Source organism: Hemicordylus capensis, chromosome 6 (assembly GCF_027244095.1).
Source record: "Hemicordylus capensis ecotype Gifberg chromosome 6, rHemCap1.1.pri, whole genome shotgun sequence".
In the NCBI taxonomy this organism is placed as follows: Eukaryota; Metazoa; Chordata; class Lepidosauria; order Squamata; family Cordylidae; genus Hemicordylus; species Hemicordylus capensis.
In genome coordinates, this window is record NC_069662.1 from 30664010 (window position 1) to 30684825 (window position 20816).

A 20816-nucleotide genomic window follows, 5' to 3' on the forward strand; every position below is an offset into this window, starting at 1 on the left:
AAACAATGAATGGCACTGAAAGTCTTCTCTTGCTTAGATATCTGCTTTTGTGTTAACAGCATCTGCACTCAAAAATATCCAGATGTTTCTTTTATTGTCCTACATTAAACACCCATGTACAAGTTCACATCTGTGTTTAACCAAATTAAAAATCTCATTATCAAGAAAAATATTGCATCCGAGGTTCATAGAAGTCACTCAGTGACTGATCAGTGATTGCAGCTTATTAACTTGTAATTTGTTCACAGTTTGTCCCCAGTTAATGTCTAGACTTTTTAAATGCATGATATGTATTAGAATACTAGCCACTTTTTAAGTAGGTCATGATGTACAGAACTGTATTCCTAATAAAACAGAATGTCTAGATTAAAGCACAGCAAGATCTTAAGCAATGTATGTAGAAGGATACAAGCATGGACATTCAGAATTACAGAAGGTTTTCATGTTCTTATGAATTCAGTGTTATATCAAAATAATATATGACACAATTGTAAAACTTTATTTCTGAGGCATGCGAACATGATCACTTTTGATTTAAAAAAAGCTCCTACCATTCTTCTTGGGATAAGAGCCCAAGAAGAAACTGTAGAGGTTGTAATTCCTTATCTATCTATCTATCTATCTATCTATCTATCTATCTATCTATCTATCTATCTATTTTTAATTCAGTTTTGATTTAGTGTTGACATTCAATAACTGGATTTTATTTGATTGCCATGCTATCTTTTAGATATTCAAATATTTCAGATGTGCTACTTTAATTGGGAGGTGAGAGTCTGTATAAGTCAATGCATGCATTATACATTATTTTATATAGCCCTTGAGAGATAGAATCATATTTCCAGCCCATAGATATGCACTGCTATGTTGGGACATACACTCACATAGATCCATTGACATTCTCTGTCAAATAAATGGGCAGGGCAGATCTTTCAAAAGACACTTGGGATTAGGGCCATTTCACACACTATGTAAAGACAAACTAGAGACTATCACCGAGAGTATACTCAACAGGAAGCAGAGATTATTATGGCTTCCTAATGAGTAAACATGATACATATGTTTGCAAATATGTGCTAATTACGTTCACATTTTACATTTTTAGATACTTAGAACATCTTGTTAGGTACACACTAACAAATGTACTCGGTGAAGTGGCCCTCACATTCTGTCCCACTGAATGTGAGGCTCAGCTTCTACCATATCTCAGGCACATATTATAAGCTCATGCTAGTGGATGAGTCCTCTGTGTTGTCTTGATACATGGATGATTAGTGAGTCAATTCTAGCTCTTTCTTACCATGACCTACTTCACCCCTTTGGCTCTTATGCCACAGCTTTGCACAACTCTGAGGTACCATTTCTGTTGTCAATACATAAACAAGTGTTCTCACTCTCCTGTCCCTTCTTGTGTCTCCTGTGTCATAACCTAAACTGTCCCTAAATACTTTAAAAGCATCTAATGGGCAGAGGCGTACTTAGCCATGGACCATGGGGATTTGGTCCATGGCCTCCTGTCTTCTGGTGGGGGGGCTCCCCAGAGCCCCGCCGTTGCCCCATGCCCACCAGGCAAGTCAAAACTTTTTAAAAATCTTTTTTTAAAGCACCGCGGCATGGCGGGGATGGAGGCTGCCAGCACATGTGCAGGCACTCAGGGGAGGGAGGCAGCAAGAGCTCCTTCTCTGAGCCCACCTGCTTCCCAATTGGCAGATCGGGTCATTTTGGCCCATTTGGGGCCTCTGCAAAATGTAAAAAGAAAAAGAAAAAAAAAAAGATTTGACTTGCCCCCAACCCCCCCCCCCAGCAGCCCTCAAACAGGATGGGGGGGGCACTGAAGCCCTTCAGGTCCAGGCTTCAAAATTACCTAAGTGTGTCCCTGCTAATGAGCATCAATCTGTTGGAATAAATAACGACTTTAGAGAAGTCATAATACATGTAAGCTGTCTGAAAAGCGATCATTTTATTCACAAACCTAAACTTTTCTCAAAATATGTGTATTAATGTCACATTTTCTACTAAATTAGGGAAATTTGGGTGAAAATGGGTTAATATTTGAATGAAGTTAATGAGAAGCCTGCTTCTGTTTCTAATGAGCCCTCCTTTCTGACACTTTTCTCCTCCTCTTTCCCAAAAGTAACATGGTTTTTTTGTTTTGTTTTGGGGGGACTTGATGTGTTGAGTACCCATTGGGCCATCCTACCCTGAGGGTCTCAGAAGGATAGAAGCTCGGATTCCTCACTGCAGCCAGCTAAACCACTAGCGAGTAACGTCTTTTCCTCTTAAAAGACTTCAAGGTGGGCTTTGAAGCTGTTGTTAATATGTCCATGCCCCAGTGCTGTGACATAAAATTAAAGATTTAAGCCAGATTTAGGCCACAAACAGACTTTATCTATCTTATACTAGCAAGCCAAAAAGGTTTTTGTGAAACCGTATGTGTTTTTTTTTTTAAAAAAAGGAATCCGCTCTACAAGGATGGGATCTTTGAAAATTAACAGATGGGTGGGGTCGAATGCATCACAAAATGTTCCTATGCCAATGTCACTTTTCCTGGTCAGCCTCTGCATGGACTGAATTATTCTTCTCTGAAACCCAATGTTGGAATATTAGTCAGCCAAGGCTCAAGTTTGTGTGATATTGGCAGGTAACTTGCTTCAAAACAAACCGTTTTGCTTTGAGGGGCCCACTTGTCTCTCTGTAACAGGATGTAGCTAACCACTGATTGTTCCCAGATGTGACTGTTTGCTAAGAGCTAGTTTTTAGCTGACACGCTAAGATACAAGTAACAGAGATCATGCAGAGAAATGGGACTGGCCTTCTAGGAAGGGCAGGAGCATCAGATGACTTGGATGTGTACAAGAGAGATGAGATGCCTATGCCAATCAGAGCTTGTACTGTATGTCTGAAAGGTAACCATATAGGGATGCTTGCCTGAACTGAGCTTGTGTGCGCAGGTGCAAGAACAAGTTGTTTACTGCATGGTATATAAGGAGGCAGCCCCAGATCTCGGCATGGCCGCCACCTGAACTGTTTGCAAACTGGGTAATAAAAGCTTTGTTTGAAACTCTGATACTGGTGTCCGGTGAATGACCTAACCAGGAGGACGAACAAGGTTCCAGGGAAGCCCCTGGCTTTCATCCAACACCAATAATGTGATCAATAAGCAAAATATGCTATAGTATATGTAATGGGAATTTTTGTAGCTCTAGTCATATAGGTGTGTGTGTTCTCATGTTTAAATTATTTATTGGAATGTATGCAGCTTTAAGATGACAGTGGCTAACACTGTGCTAGTACAATGAAGAAAGTTACACACATGCAAGAAGATCACGCAGCTTCATGGATGTTCAATGCAATCTCTTGAGCTCTCATTGCACTTGCACAGGCATTGTGCTTGTGCGAGAAGGACAGCGGAACAGGGCTGACACCCAGACCTGTGTTGTGCTAGCACGAGAGAAGGTGTGCACACTTAAAGAAGTTTGTGGAGCTGCACAAAGTTGTGGCGTTCTGCAGTGCCGAACAACTATGAGTGGAAGACATGCTTCAACACATATACAAGGCTGCCTTACAAGGTTGTACAGCCTGTTGTGCAATGTGTTATGCAGTCTATCAACATCTTCCACTAGCACAAGAACTAGTCTGGAAAAGATATTCATTGCTTTGTGCAAGGTCTTGGCACCACATCCTTGCACTAAGAACATAAGAACAGCTTTGCGGGCCAAGGCCTATCTAGTCCAGCATCCTGTTTCCCATAGTGGCACACCAAATGCCTCTGGGAAGCCCACTGGCAAGATATGAAGGCATGCACTCTCTTCTGTTGTTGCTCCCCTGCAACTAGTATTCAGAGGCATCCTGCCTGGAGGTAGTGTTCCTAGGGTCTGCTGGACACGTGCCTGCTGGACACGTGTCTACTGCCATGGCATATGTCTCTGTTTTGCTTAAAATGGGGAAAATTAGCGTCAAATAGGTGCAGACATAGGGACATAGGAAGCTGCCATATACTGAGTCAGACCATAGATCCATCTCGTTCAGTATTGTCTACACAGACTGGCAGTGGCTTCTCCAAGGTTGCAGGCAGGAATCTCTCTCAACCCTATCTTGGAGATGCCAGGGAATGAACTTGGAGCCTAGATGCTCTTCCCAGAGTGGCTTCATCCCCTAAGGGGAATATCTTACAGCGCTCACACTTCTAGCCTAGACCTGTGAACTGCAAGAAAATTTTCAAAGTCCTGCAGGATTGTGACCGCAGCATTGATGGACTGGAAGGGGAATAAAGAGAATTGAGGTGTGATTTTGAAAACAAAGATGTATTTTATTGAGAGATAATGGGGGTACAGGAAATGAAAAAAGTGGGTGGTTAATCTTGCAGCACATTTACCAAGTTACACTACTGGGAAGGGGGACAGAGGCTTGAGGGTGAAAGAAGAGAGAAAGAGAAAAGGCATTTGTCAAAGCTACCTGAATCTAGCTGTGGGAATCCTTCTTTCTGGGGAGCTCAAGCATAAAGTGAGCTCCTTGGATGCACACCTGGGTGGTGTGGGGTGCAGAGCCCAATAGTGAGGTATAAATATGAGGGTACCCTGGACAGAGTGTGGGCTTGCAAGAAGGCTGGATGGCAAAAGCATGATGGCAGTTGCAGGGGGCAACTCCAGCAAAAGCGTGATCCCATTTTTGAAGGGGTGTTTTATAGGCAAAAGCATAACCTGAGGTATTGAATGAAGGCTAGAGGAAACTAGTAGATGTTCTCTTTCAGGAATTTCTTGATGACTGCAGGAGTTCCTGCTCCTGATAAGGCATGAATATTGGTTATTGATTAGATTATGTCAGGTGACTCCTCTGCATGCTCCTTTGGACAAAAGAAGTGTCATGAAAGAGTGGTTGCTCTGGGCAATAATGTGAATAGACGTTTGGAGAAGGGCACATTCTGGCATATACTTACTTAATTTTGACAACAGGAGGGAAGAAATGAGGTCGAAAGGATTGGGCAAACTTGAGCTTATCAGAATGAAGAGGAGGTTTTGCATTCCTTCTCATTTTGTCTCTTTAATTCCAATTCGGTCTGTGCCCCCCCCCCCGCCTATACACTAATGTAATCAGAAAGAGGAATTTCCTCTGGCTTGTTGCAGTTCTTTGCAAATGAAGCAGGAGAGCACTTCTTAGGAAAATGCCTGGCCCAAACAGCCTTTTGTCTGGAATGCAGCCAGCGTTTCTCTTCCAAACAGGCTAAAGGCAGGGAAAATGGCTGAAAGGTTAAGTGTGAGAGGTACACTGAAGCATCCCAAAATGTGTGATTAGTGAGCGTGACTAGAAACAGTATTCTACAGCCATTTAGACTAGCAGCCATTGACAGACCTGTTCTCCATGAATTTGTCAGGGGCCCTTTTAAAGAAAGGCTGTGCATGGAACTGCCCCGGATGGTCTGGCTGAAATTCGAACTGAACCACCCAGTCTGTGAGCCAGCTCATTAGAACTGGCCAGCAGTTTGGTTCGAGCACTAGAACTGGGTCAAATCAGTTTGGCCCTGTTCCACCCAATTCTGCATGCTTGCAAAGGGGAAATACAGTAAGGATTCCCCTTTACAAGCAAAGGGGGAAACCTATGAGCTTGAAAAAGGGTGGTCTGGGGGAGGGCTGAAGGCCATTTTATGTGCAGTGGCAGTACAGTTCTTCAGTGGTGGCCCTAGGCCCTGGTTTGGCTTCTGCACTTCCATGGAGGCCGAAACTGCACACACCACCGGCCCACACTGATGGAGGGAGTGCCAGTGGGACCTAGGGGAGCTGAAACTGGGCCCCCACAGGCCCAAGCTGATGGGGGAAGCACCAGAGGGGATTAGGGGAGCCATCCCCAATCCACTGCCATCAATGCTGAGGATCCGCACCTCCACAGCACAGAAGTTTTCCCCTTTGTAAGCAATCCCTACTGGATTCCCCTTTGTAAGCAATATGAACACCTCTTTGGGGGACCGGACTGGTTTGTTTGTTTGTTTGTTTGTTTGTTTGTTTCATCAGATTTGTACACCGCCCCAAACTTTAGTCTCTGGGTGGTTCAAACTGGAACCGGACAAACTGGGGTCAGTTTGAATCGAACCTGGTTCCATTCAAACTGGTTCCACACATCACTATTTTAAAGCCATCAAAGCTTGTAGCCATCACCACATGTCATGGCAGAGAATTCCATATCATTCCACAGATTATTCGCTATGTGTGAAAAAGTACTTCCTTTTGTCAGTCCTAAAGTTCCTGGAAATCAGTTTTTTTCATGGGAAAATACCTGGTTCAAGCATTGTGCAAGGAATAAATTTCTCTCTCTACATTCTATCCATAGCATGCGTAGTTTTATAGACTTCTATCATGTCTCCCCTTAGTTACCTTTTTTCTAAACTAAAAAGCTGCAGATATTGTAACCTTACCTCATAAGTAATATGCTCCAGAACCCTGATCATTTTGATTGACCTGGTTGACCTTTTCTGCACCTTTCCTAGTTCTATAATGTCCTTTTTGAAACATGGTGATGGGAAATGTACACATTACTGCAAATATGGCTGCACTATAAAGGCACTATGATATTAATAGTTGTATTTTCAGTCCCCTTCCTAAGTAACCCTAGCATGAAATTTGCCCTTTTTTTCACAGCTTTTGCACACTGAGTCAACACTTTCAATGAGCTTTCCACCACAACCCCAATATCCCTCTCCTGGTCAGTCACCGACAGCTCAGCCCACATCAATATATATGTGAAGTTTGGTTTTTTTCACAGACTCCATCATAGTTGTGATGTGGACCATACAACACATGAGGGCACACCGATCTAAAATATCCCTGGTGTAATTCAGTTTTCCCCAGCCCTAGTAATAACAACAGACAAGCCTCATCTTAGTTTTGTGAAATATTTCCATAGCTCTCATAAATCGAATCCCATGAGTTAATGGTGGGTCTCTGCGGAAATCAAAAATATTTTTAAATGCTACTGAGAGAATGGCTCATTGATTATTTTCAACAGGAAGCACCATCAAGTCTGTTTTTGAAGATAGAAGAACATCATGAAGCAGTATTAATTATTTCTCTACCTATGGTCAATTTGGACTCCTATAATATTTCTTTGGATTGAGCATGATTACGATACAATTTTATTGTGCCAAATAATATTTGAGATCAATGTAAGTTGATCTCAAAAATTGTTAAGCATTATATAATTGTAAAGAATCTTGTATTCTGCACAGATTTACAACCCTTGGGTGAAGTTAAATGAGCCTTCAGAAATCTGTGACAGGAGGCGTGTGTGCATTCAGATTATTTAGCAAGCAGCTGAAAAGGTTGTATCCGTCTCTCCTGTGGTCTTAAAACTCAGAAGATCAAGTATATAGGATTGATCTCAATCATTTATGCTAAAGCCAGAAAAATATGGTAACTAACCTGGGCAACACATGAATTCACCACATCAACAAAAAGGTAAGAGATGTCTTAGTAAAACTGAGTAGCGGTGGTCCACTTGCCATAATTGGTCATGACACCATGGACAGTAAGTCATGTTGGGAATAATTGACTGACACAGAGAGCAAAGAAGCACCAGTGCGACGAGAGGGTAACCTAACAGAATGTCCCCATTAGCTGTACCAGTACACCTGGAAAGAGGCAGTTTTTGATACTCTCCCCTTCTACTGGAAGCCCTCTGTGGCACACAAAAATATGTCCCTGAGGGTTGGGCAGCGGTGCAGGACAGGCTCCTAACACCCAAAGAACACTTCATGGAATATCAGCCATCTTGTGCTCTGTGTGACTGATGAAAATGAGGGTTAATTACAACCCACTTCTTTGCCTTACAATTGGTATATTGTTGAGAGGAAGCATGCTGATTCCATAGATAAAAGCACATTACCCCTGTACCATACAAGTAGTTGGTTGCATTTTTCTTACATATACTTGAACCATGTGGACTGGCATCAAGGGATCATCATGGCATTATGAGAGCAGGACTTGTGATAACAAGAATTAATTGTCTTTGCTAAGCAGAGTTCACCCTTGTTTGCATTTGAATGGGAGGCTACATGTTGTGAGTACTCTAAGATATTCCCCTCAGGGGATGGAGCCACTCTGGGAAGTGCACTTGCATGCAGAAAGTTCCAAGTTCCATCCCTGGCATCTCCAAGATAGCGCTGAGAGAGAAGCCTGCCTGCAATCTTGGAGAAGCTGCTACCAGTCAGTGTAGGCAATACTGAGCTAGATAGACCAGTGGTCTGATTTGGTATAAGGCAGCTTCCTACATTCCTATGATGTTGCACTAGCAAAAGATAAGCTTGCACACAATCCCAGCAGCTAGGTTAAGGGTGCACTTGTGCCCTTAACCTTGTATAGAAGCCGGGCTTAGAAGCTAAGTTTAGCTGCTTGTGAGAACAGCCTTATTATGTTCTATATGGGTAAAGTAAATTTGTGCCACCGAGTTGATGTCGATTACTGGTGACTGCAGAGCCATGTGGTTTTCTTTCGTAGAATACAGGAAGGGTTTACCATTGCCATCTTCTGCGCAGTATGAGATGATGCCTTTCAGCATCTTCCTATATTGCTGCTGCCCAATATAGGTGTTTCCCATAGTCTGGGAAACATACCAGTGGGAATTCAAACCAACAACCTCTTGCTCCCTAGGCAAATTACTTCCTCACCTTATCATTAGATGGCTTCTGTATGGGTACTGTTGCAGTAAAATATAATGCTAAGATCCAGAAGTAGTAGCACCATGCTGTGGACAATTTTTACTGCAACAGTCTTGTTGTCAGAATGTGTGTTCAAGCAACCTTTTAGTATACACTAAACAGAATCTTGGACATAAATACTGACAACAAAATTGTTGAGGTAAAATATATTTGTGTACTTATGGTTTTATTGTTGTCATTGCTACTGTGCCTGTACTGTAACATCAGAGCAGCGGAAGAAGGCAGAAGCTGGAATAACTTATCCATTATGTTTCTGTTACATTAAAAACACAATTATACTATTCTTTTTGATTAACTGTATCCTTCAAGGAGCCAGATAATACTTGTTTGGAGTTTTGTCTCAGGGAGACCCGAGTTCAAATCCCCATTCAGCCATGAGACTTGCTGGGTGACTCTGGGCCAGTCACTTCTTTCTCAGCCTAACTTACTTCACAGGGTTGTTGTGAGGAGAAACTTAAGTATGTAGTACATCGCTCTGGGCTCCTTGGAGGAAGAGCGGTATATAAAATGTAAAAACAAATAGATAGATAGATAGAATAACGTTCTTCCTTTTAGGAGGCAAAATTGTCTATGGATAACTCACCAAATCTCTCTCTCTCTCTCTCTCTCTCTCTCTCTCTCTCTCTCTCTCTCTCTCTCTCTCTCTCTCTTATATCCTAAAGGAGTGACCCCAGAAAACCACACTTCTGTGAATGAATTCATCCTTCTTGGTTTCTCTAACCCACCAAAGATTCAGCTATTTCTCCTTATACTCTTTGTTTTGGCCTACATCCTGACTATAATGGGGAATGTTGTCATCATCACCATTGTCCACTTCCACCAGGAACTTCACACTCCCATGTACTTCTTCCTAAGCCATTTGTCCTTGATAGAAATTGGACATATGAGCAACACTATCCCTAAAATGTTGGTTGATTTCTTAAAGGAGAAAAAAGTTATCAGTGTTGTGGGTTGCTTCACACAGCTGTACTGCAACCTCTTCCTGGGGCTTACAGAGAACTTCCTGTTGGTGCTTATGGCCTATGACCGCTACCTAGCCATTTGTAACCCTCTGAACTATACCACCATAATGAATTCTAGGGTCTGCCGGTATTTGATTCTTGGGTGTTGGGCTGGAGGGTTCTTTGCACCCATGGCTCCATCCATTGTTCTGTCTATGCAGAATTTCTGTGGACCCAATCAGATCAACCACTTTTTCTGTGATCTGGCCCCAGTGCTGACTCTTCCATGTGGGGAAAAATCATTCCTTGAACTTTTCATCTTCATGTTCACTTCTTCAGTGGTGCTGGGCTGCTTCTTTTTAATAATTGCATCTTATGTCAACATCATTGTTATTGTATTGAGGATGCCACACAGTGGAAGAAGATATAAAGCCTTTTCCACTTGCACAGCACATCTTAGTGTCGTATTAATATATTACGGCTCAGTCATTTACATGTATTTGAGACCCTCAGCAAGGGACATCCGTGATTCAGACAAGGTGGTGTCAGTCTTCTACTGTGTGGTGACACCATTTCTGAACCCTTTCATCTACAGCCTGAGAAACAACAAGGTTCATAAAGCACTTAAAGCCCTGTTTGTTAGGAAGGATGCTTTCCAGTAGGTTCCAGGTAGGAAGAGTACTTTCTTTTGGGATCTATGTTTTAAGCTTCACTTTATGTCAAAACACTGGCTGTCCCACCTTGATGGTTTTGTCAGTAGAAGGCCCTCTTTAGAACCCCCATCCTGTATCTGACCAGAAAAGATGTCCATAAGGATCATTTATGTTAGTCCTATTTTTCTGGGTTCTCTTGGAGCATGTGAATGGAAATTGTACCCATTGTGGAGCCTTTCCAGACTCTTCAAAGATTAGTTGTTGGAAGTCATGTGAACCTTCTGTGAACTTTCACTGTTTAGACACATGAGATAACTGGTAGAAGATCACTGATAGGAATGTATTGGAACCTGACAGGGTGCCATTTCCAGCCCATTTAGAATCAGCCTAGTGATATTATGTGACATCTTCAGGACACGCTTGACCAATTGGAGAAAGCTTCACACCTCTAGGGTGGGCCCGAGGACAGGCATGGAAATTCTAGGCCATGCCCATTTATGAGAAAAGATATTTTCTTTGAGGAAAGACAAGTTGAACTGGATATTGGAGCACTTAAGGAATTCTCCAACCGCCATCATCAGAGGAGATGGATTTGGGGCCAGGGCCACCATAGTGGTCTACCTTCCAAATTATGTGCATGAGTACCCTTAAGACTGAACTATGGGGCAAGCCACATGATCGTCCTGGTTGGGGTGGGAGGCCGTGGGGGGAAGGCAAGGGTAACATTCCCCCAGATGATCAAACCGCCCATTGTCAGCACACCTCCTGTGTACCCACATGGACAGCCCTGCTCTCTGCAGCTCCATGAACCATGGAACAGGGAAGGAGGATCCGGAACTTCTTGTTCTAGCCTCAAGGCATCCCTCAATGCAACACATGGAACACATGTTACATTGGGATTTCCCCTATGAGATGCACGATCTATGTGCCCATTTCTGTGACTCCTAGGGCTGCGTGCAGCCTGATGTATTACTTGATACTCGATAGCCAGAGTAAAGGTGTGAGAACATCCTTAACCTTGGTTAAATGCCAGGTTTATTAAGGAGGTTAGGCAGGCAGGGAGCAGCGGGATCCATGAGGATCCTGCTACTTCTCATGGCCAGTCTAACCCTGCTTGGGGCAACCTAGCAACATGTTTGATAATGAAAACATTTTAAGGAATATACACCAGGGGAAGTTGGAAGCTTCAATGTGGTGAATCCTCTCGTACAGCAGGGTTAGAAACAGATTAACACAATGATGAGAAAACAAGTTGCTGTGTCCTTTTCAGATACAAATACATGCACATTGCATAAGCAATCTCAAGTCCATTGTGAATGAAACTGGAGGTGAAGGGACCTCTGGTTTCAAGTTACATTCAAATTTGGCCATTGTCTAAAATACTCCTGGTCCTTGGACCTAAAAGACAAGTCAGGCACAGAAGTGTTGATTATTTTTAAGTGTATGTTAGCAAGCTGCAAACTGTTCTGGTAAAGAGTTTCTCAATATGTTTTTAAGCAGCCTATTTCAAAAGCATGGGATTCACCATTTTGTCTCCTAAATGAAGTCAAAGCAGGTTACCATGGAGTGCTTAAAAAACTCAACAATTTCAAAAACAAATATGTGGAGGCATTTTACAGCAAACAATGGCTTCAGTTATATTGATATGTGGTCAGAATTCATAAGTTTTAATCACAGCTTTCACAGAACAATCAGAGCCAGGGTCATGGATGTTACCCACTCCAAGGAGAACTTTCTCCAAAGGGAAAATACAGTTTTGTATCAGGAACAGGTCATTTTCAGGACAGGCCATAGTACAATAGATTGGATGTTTGTGTTATATCATTTAATTCAGTTGTTCACAACCCATCCACCCTCCACTAAATTGATCTCAGCCTTCATTACTTTATGCTTGACTTTTGATTTGATAAATAGACCCCCCACTTTCAGACAAACATGTTAAAATCATCATTGACAAGATATACACCCGGAAGCACTGAATCAGGAACCTTTTATCAGCAGAAAAATGAGAGTCAAGGTCAGTCATAAGGGCACACTTTGAGATGAAATAGTGACAGTTCAAGCTGCAGAATGCACCTTGGCTAGGGGAAATTTTGCTAAGTTTAGAACAAAAATGCTAAGGAAAAGACTTGCTGGTTACTGACTGACTGTGACCCATAAGTTACACATCAACCTGCTTGGTTTGCAGAGGCTGCAAAATCTATCCACACTAGTATTTTGGAAGACATTGCTGTAAGCTGTAGTTTTAATCACAGCTTTTACAGAACAATTTGAGTCAGGGCCATGGATGTCAACCATTCCAGGAAGGAATGTCTCCAAAGTGAAAATACTCTCCCAATTTCAGGGGCCTTCCTAAGGAGGAATTTCCAGATATTTTCTCAGATGGTTTCCCCAGATCCAAATGATCTGATTATCTAGAAAATGATTAATATATATTGTATTAACAGAAGAATGTGGTTCCTTTGTTCAGAAAAGGAGATCATGTACAAGTGTCTAAAACAGATATTTTCCAAAGGGTTATAAATAAAGTTTCACTAGTGAAATCTATATAATAGATTGAATTAGCCATAGAGCAAAGAGGCTTCTAATACAATCCTTGTATGTGGATCCCTAGGTGAGGTACATAAGTTAAAATACAAATATAATACAGAATAAAATGATTAAAACAATTTTAAAATACAAAACAAACTGTTCAAAATTAATTAATTAATTAAAAGCCTGATAAAACAGGTGTGTCTTAAAGGTCTTTTAAAAAGAAATGTCAGGGATGCTCTAATTTTGACAGGGAGTGCATTCCAGAGCCCTGGGGCCACTACAGAAAAGGGCTGGTCCTGAGTAGACACCAAACAAGCAGGTGGGAACCATAATTGGACCTCCCAGTTAAAATACTGTGAAAGAGACTCCATTATTGGGACCGTCATCCTGCAGAATTGCAACACATTTTGCCTCTCTCTTACCCCTCCCTTTTGTAGCAAGATCTTTTTTGATTCTGCAAACTCTGTCCTATTTACATGACTTAAAAAGTTATTTCTGCCAAAGTTGCAGTGAGAGAGCATTTCAACTAGTGAAATTGTTACGTTTGCAATTAAGGGTCATATGAATAATTACTAACTTGTAGCATTGATTTCAGTTATGCTTAGTCATGGCCAACTAGTCTAGATGCTGTCCACTCTATAAAGCTGAACGTTGAAGAAATGTTCTTCCTCTGACCCACCCCATCATGAAACATTAGCTTTTCCTTTCATAGATGAAATAATTAATTTAGGTTTTTCTACACTTGAGGGTATCTTACGTTAAAGTTGCCACCAAATTTCACATAAAGCAAAATTCAAATCAAATTTGAGAGTTTCTTTTCATGTAAAACATTCAAGGCGTTTCTAGGGACATTAACAGAAGTTCAATTCCACATTCACTCTGTGGTTCTGGAAATTATTATTAAGACTATTTATATACAGCTTTTCAACTAAAAATGTTGCCAATGCTGTTTATGCAGAAATGCCTAACCTTGTTGCAGGGAATCTTTCACCTAAAGTAAAATTCAAATCAAATTTACTGTAAGGTGAAATGTCTAAGAAACCGCAAAGTAAACCAAATGATTTTCAGTCATGTCTATTTTATTATGTTACATGCTTCTGTGGCAGAACAAAAAGTCTTTCCACTTGATATTCCACCCTTTATTCTTATTTTATGCTACAAAACATGTAATAATAAGAGATATCTGCATACATTAATAAATAGAAATAAACACGTCTCCTGGATACTGAAATAAAATTATCCACTCTTTCTTTATTCATTTCGCTCTCATCAAACAAAAAATATATCCTTTGTGGGCGGAAGGCAAGTTTTGTGAAGCCGTTTCCCTGCCTGCCCGGTAGGTCACGTGAATGGCCTAGTATATGAGTTTAAGTAATAATAGCACAAAGAAGTAATAGTAAACAAGTTGTATGTGACACTAGTTTTTTTAAAAAGAGAAGATTGGAATGCTGAAATTTCCTTCAAGTTATGATTTTGAGCAATTTTAGGATAAAAAAAGAAAACCCAAGTGCCTAGCTGGGTTGCTTCTTAGCACCTCATTGACTCTTTGGGTAATTTGTAAGTACTATGCTCCTTGAACTAATGCTCCTTGAAATTACTTTTCACGTGAAGCCCTTTGTCATCTGTTCTGTGTTGATGCCTTATCCTTTGTCTGTGCTTTAAGCTCTATATATACAGTATTAGAAGCTCTATAATTAAACTAGGTATTTCTAGAAGCTTTTTCTCTTGAGTTCTTATATATCTTTTTGATTATCTTTACAATACCCCCATTCATATAAACTCAAGTAGCAGTGTACACTGTGGTTTGGGGACTTGCATACAACAATTTCCTTATGTAGTTTGAGGCGAAGCTAAATTTTGGAATGTGAGAGGTCATCTAACTAGAGGCAATCAATGATACATGAACATCATCTTATAGTGAACCCATACATTCTGATAGCAATTTTATTCATTCATTCATTCATTCATTCATTCATTCATTCATATCCCACTTTTCCTCCAAGGAGCCCAGAGTGGTGTACATAGTTACATTTATCCTCTTCATTATGCTATAATATTGCCACCTCCAAGGTTTCTCTTATTAAAAATCTTGCTGATGTACAAGATGCAATTGCAATATGAAAACATAAGTTAATTCACCTTTATTATCCATACCAATTGACTTCCTTTTCCTGCTTTATGAATTATGTAGGGCACTCTTCCTATTGAACTGTTTCCTCAAGGCCTCCTTGAAATCTTTATTCCTCAGGCTGTAGATGACAGGGTTGAGAAGTGGTGTTATCACAGTGTAGAAGACAGAGACTACCTTATTCAGCTCTGAGGAGAGACTAGCACTAGGCCGAACATACATGGAGATCATGGTGCCATAGTATATCACCACCACCATCAAATGTGAGCCACAGGTGGAGAAGGTCTTCTTCCTCCCGGTAGCAGAGGGGATTTTCAGTATGGTCATGATGATGAAAGCATAAGACACCAAGGTAAGCAAGAAGCAAGTAAAAAGAACCAATACAGAGAGCACAAATATGGTCATCTCAGTGACAGCAGTATCCGAACAAGAGAGCTTCAGCAAAGGTGGGATGTCACAGAAGAAGTGATTGATTTGGTTGGATCTGCAGAAACTTAGTCTCGAGATCAGCAATGATGGCAACAAACCTGTGAAGAGACCAACCACCCAGGACCCTATTTCCAGTTGAGTGCAGAGCTGTGTGCTCATGGCTACAATGTAATGCAGCGGGTCACAAATTGCCAAGTACCGGTCATATGCCATAACAGCCAGCAAGAAGCATTCAGTTGCTCCAAAAAAGACAAAGCAGTAGAGTTGTGCCATACACCCACTGAAGGAGATGGTCTTGTTCTCTAAGAGTAGGCTGCTGAGCATCTTAGGCACAATGGTGGTAGTATACCAGATCTCTAGGAAAGAGAGATGTTGGAGGAAAGAGTACATAGGACAATGAAGACACGGCTCCAGTTTGACCACTGAAATAATAACTACATTGCCTGTGATGGTTAGGATGTAGATAAGTAAGAATATGGTGAAGAATAGCCTATCCCATCCTGGAAGGCTCTGGAACCCCAAAAGCTGGAATGCAGATATTGTGCTGTGATTAGCCATTTGTTTAACAGATCTTGAGCTCTCCTGCAGGTATAACTCACTCATACAATGTACCATCAGTGTGAATTTAGGTTACTTGTTCTACTTTCTAGAATGAAAGAAAAATAGTACAGGTGTGTGATAGTGACAGGAGTGGTAAATCAAGTTACTTGCAACCCATGCTGGTAAAAGTACAATTAAAAACTCTCATTATTTTATGATAGGACCAAAGACATAAGAAGAAACATGCCTGATCAGGATAAGTGTCAATTTCATTCAGTATTCTGTTTCTAGGAGTGCCACACAGATGCCTCTAGGTAGTTTACACGTAAGACATGAAGGCAACAGCCTTCCCTTTGGTTTGTCGCCAGTATGTAATATTCAAACCTACAATTATGGAACCACAGCAAATTATTGCAGTATATCCCGAGTGTGCATGTGTTAACCTGAACCTGGACTGTTTTAGATGCCTCCCCCCACCCTAAGAAACAGAAGGGCTTACAACTGTCTTGAGAAGGTATTCTTCAAGCTGAGAAATTTCCTATCCTTTTTGTAGAAGCACTCTTTCCACATTCCTCACTGCTGAGTTATATTAGCTCCACATACCTGGTTGTCTGTTAACTGCCCTTTGAGTCTGTAAACATTCTGTTCCATTGAGTTACAGTCCATTGGGACAGTTTGCAGATGGTGGTACCACTAGGGTTTTTCTTCAGCTTTTTATGAAACCAGCAAATCTGTTGGTTATGCCGAGTCTGCCAAAACCTGTCTCTCACCTGCATGTGCTCCAGTTGTGAGTTCATATGGATCATAAAAGTTCCAGTTCCTTTGGACATAGATATGAGAGAAACACTCTGGACTATGCTGCTTTTTAAGTATATCATCAATGAATTAGACCAGCATTCCCAACCTGTGGTACTCGAGGAAGCGCTTCATGTGAGCAGCAAAATGGGGAGCAGCAAAATGGGGCTTGCAGGGAGAGCGGGCTTGACCCGCTCTCCCCACAGACAAGCAGGGAGCCCTCCTAAGGGTGGCCGGATCATCTGCCCATATGATTACTGGCTCCATCATGGATCTGGTTGGGGTGGTGGGGTATGGGGGCCTCCCGGCCCCTGGAAGTCCCAGAATGCCCCACATGAGTGCATGGGGCATTCTGGGGAGCCTCCCAACACTACTCATGAGTCGCTGTGGTGCAGAGCCACGCCACGGCAACACACGATCTTTTGACCCAGTTTTCGGCCGCTCTTGTGCCCGAAACACAAGTTAAGCTGCAGGCTCCATAAGCAGGCTGCCACCAAGCTGCTGCCAGGAGTCACATGTCTCCCGTTGATTCCCATGATTGGCAGAAATCAGGCTAGCCTTCCCTAGCCCGATTTTTGCCTCTCATGGGAAGAGCTTCCAGATGTTACTGGACTACAACTCCCATCATCCCAAGCCATAAGAAATTGTAGCTGGGGATAATGGACGTAGTAGTTCAGCAACATCTGGAGTACCACAGGTTGGAAACCCTGAATTAGACTAATTCTTTCTTAGTCCTCTAAGATAGAAGTCATCAACACATGTTAAAGTAATGTTATGAAATAGGCCTTCCTTATGTCTGCGCTGATAGAAAGGGGGGCAAATTATTAATGCCATACAAATACTTAGGGGAATAACTATACCACAGTCCCTGTCCAGGAAAGCTAACAGAACCAATGTGTTTGTCATTTTTTGAGGCAGTGAAGCTGCCACATGTTGTCATTTCACTTATTTATGGAAATCCATCTGTGTGGAATTTGTGATACCACTGTGAGATAAGCAAAAGTTCCCATATCACACAACACACTCAAAATCCATACTTGGTACAAGATGTCAACATGGCATTTTAAACCTGTTTGTAATTGGTTTTTACAAAGCACATAGCTCCCCATCATGAAAAGATCCCTGCCTTGAAATTTCTGAATTAAATAAATTAACAATGTTGCTGAGTCAGTTACCAAAGAGGGGGCTTCTGATGTATTCTGCACTTGGAATATATATATATATATATATATATATATATATATATATATATATATATATATATATATATACACATGAAGCATCAAGGTCAAATCAGTCTCTCTAAACCTTTCCCACTGGCCTCTTGTAACTCTCTGAAATCCGAAGCCCTCCCTATTTCGCATCTCACCCAGTTCCAATTCCCTTAACTTGTGTATTGATTTGATGAAATGACCACATCTGCACATAATGTGGAACCACAGGTCCAAGGAACCTACTGTTCCACTCCCCATCCCTCCACTCTCCTATCCGAATTCAGATGTAAGGGAGAACAATCGCTCTGCAAGACTGCAGAGAGGAGGAAGGGCTGGCTTTCTTCTTGGCTGAAGGACAGCCTGCACAGCCAATCACAACCAGAACTGAGGGAGGAGATTCCTCCCTCAGCTCTGGTTGCAGGGGACACAGCCTTTGGTTCCTCCTTCAGATGCCAAACAGTCTGCATCCAATCTTGGGTTGCAGTAACAAAACTCACTGCAACTCAAGGGTTCAGACTGGAGTCAGAAACCTGAAATCTCAGGTATGTTGCCACGCAGAACCACATTTGCATTCATTTGCACATAATGCTTGGGGAAACTCTGGCCCATTCAACTCTGGTTCCATGTTCCATGCGGATATAGCCTATGATTCTGAAGTGTTTGTTATGAAGGACAAGTCAGTTACATGTCCTAAGGGTACATTGCAAAATCAATCAAACAATGCAAGAGAGCATTTTAATGCCATAAGAATATCAATGACGCAATGATATCTAGACTGGTAATAAACCGCCCTGAGCCATTTTGGAAGGGCGGTATACAAATCAAATTAATAATAATAATAATAATAATAATAATAATAATAATAATAATAATAATATCATCAGCAGCCAATTACAAAAAGCAGCTTTACTGAGAACAGCCTATATTCTGCAACGATATCTATAACAACAGCAACAACATTGACAATAAAATTCAGCCATCCCAGGTCCTTGGGAAGGACTCAATGTGTGGATAAAACAAACCAGTCAATAACACCTGACTGACTGTGTAAATAAATAATAATAATAGACAGGTAAGAGACATGTGAAAGGCTCCTTAGATGTTTTGCTTATCTTATCAATAGTCTCTTTTTTTGCTACTCTCCAAAAAACCCCTCAGAAGCTATATCTGGGTTCCAACATCATTATGTGGGGGAAATGAAGATTTAAAAAATGCATTTAAATAAACCATCCATGTCTGAATTCTTGACCTTGACCTTGATTTTATATCCCTACAGGATTATTCAGTCTTTGAAATAGGAAGAAAGGATACTGCATTTCCTAGGGCTTGCATTTCCCCCTAGTTGCTTTGGCAACACCTAGTCTTCCCAGTAGGGAAGAACAACGTATCTTCTCCTGCTTGGCTTCATAGAAGAAAAGGCAGCAGGGAATAGCTATTTGTTAATTCTTTTGGTCATTAATGTTTACAGCCATATAGCCACAACCACTGTAAAAACCATCAAGAAATACATATAAATCAATAAGTGTGCCAGTATCTTAGTCCAAGGAATACTAAAATAAAAGTGCTTAATAAATATCATATCCATTATAAGAAAATCTACCTGAAGGCATATTACTTTATCTTGCATTAAAAAAGATGCCAAGATAATTAAAGAATTTGATAAGCTCCTAGATTCACAGGTAGAAGATCTATTGAGTAAAACAGTCCTTGAACAGAGACAGCCCTTTCATGAGTGCCGGAGTATTGGGAGATCAGCTGGGCAGCAAGATACTCCCCATCACCATTAGAGCAGCTCTTGGGACCTAGCTAGCTCTTACTATCTAAGGAGTGCCTATTCTCAGACTCCGCTTGGATGAAGCAATGCATAGAGAGAAAAGAGGAGGTTGCTGCTGTGGCGTATTTGGTTAATCCATTCCTTGATCCAGGCCAGCTTTTGAATGGGGCTTTAGTTACTTGTATTTCGGTCCTGGAGTAGAGGCAGGGCTCACAAACATAGGAAACTGCCATATTGTCATAACACATATACTGAGTCAGACCATAGGTCCATCTAGCTCAGTATAGTCTACACAGACTGGCAGTAGCTTCTCCAAGGTTGCAGGCAGGAATCTCTCTCAGCCCTATTTTGGAGATGCCAGGGAGGGCACTTAGAACCTTCTGCTCTTCCCAAAGTGGCTCCATCCACTAAGGGGAATATCTTACAGTGCTCACATATCAAGTCTCCAATTCATATGCAACTAGGGCAGACCCTGCTAAGCTAAGGGGACGCGTCCTGCTTGCTACCACAAGACCAGCTCTCCTCTCCTAGACCAACTCTCCTGGTCAGCAGTAAGAGCAGGGAAGGCAGATGCACTTGCCTCTCTGTACATAATATTTATTCCATTAAACTGTTAATATTCTAGAATCTACTCTACTGCCTTGTCCTTCTATTGATTGATTAATTGACTATTTGATTAAGTGCTGTCAAGTCAGTTTCGACTGTTAGCGAGCGACCACATAGCAACTCTTTTCTCTGGATTCTACAGCAGACCTCCCTCCTTTCTGACCCCACCACTTCAAAGCTTGAAAGGATCAGTTTTAGAGGAGACTGGCAGCAGGGGCATGGGGCAAGGCAGGATTTGGTGCCTAGCCTCAGGCACCACAATGCCTTGGGCTAGCCCTGTCCAAGAATTACAAAGTCACCTTCATAATTACAAAAAGTGGCATCTGTCCGAGGTCTGGGCACAAATCCACGTTTTATTAGCACAAATCAAATAACTCACCAATGTCACTATCACAATGGCTTTTCAAAGGAGCAGAGGAAATAACAGGTTAGTTCAGAGGTGCAACAAGGTAATTTTGGAGGCCCCACCCGCTGTAAGTTAAGCATCATCCCCTGAA

The 20816-nt window shown here is 41.6% G+C and overlaps 1 protein-coding gene across 1 annotated transcript; it reads right to left on the reverse strand.

Moving 5' to 3' along the window:
- Positions 1-15009: 15009 nt before the first annotated feature.
- Positions 15010-15948, reverse strand: LOC128331124 (olfactory receptor 11L1). The gene has a single exon (XM_053264479.1). It carries the CDS (start codon positions 15946-15948, stop codon positions 15010-15012), a length of 939 nt encoding a protein of 312 aa, XP_053120454.1.
- Between the last annotated feature and the right edge of the window lie 4868 nt (positions 15949-20816).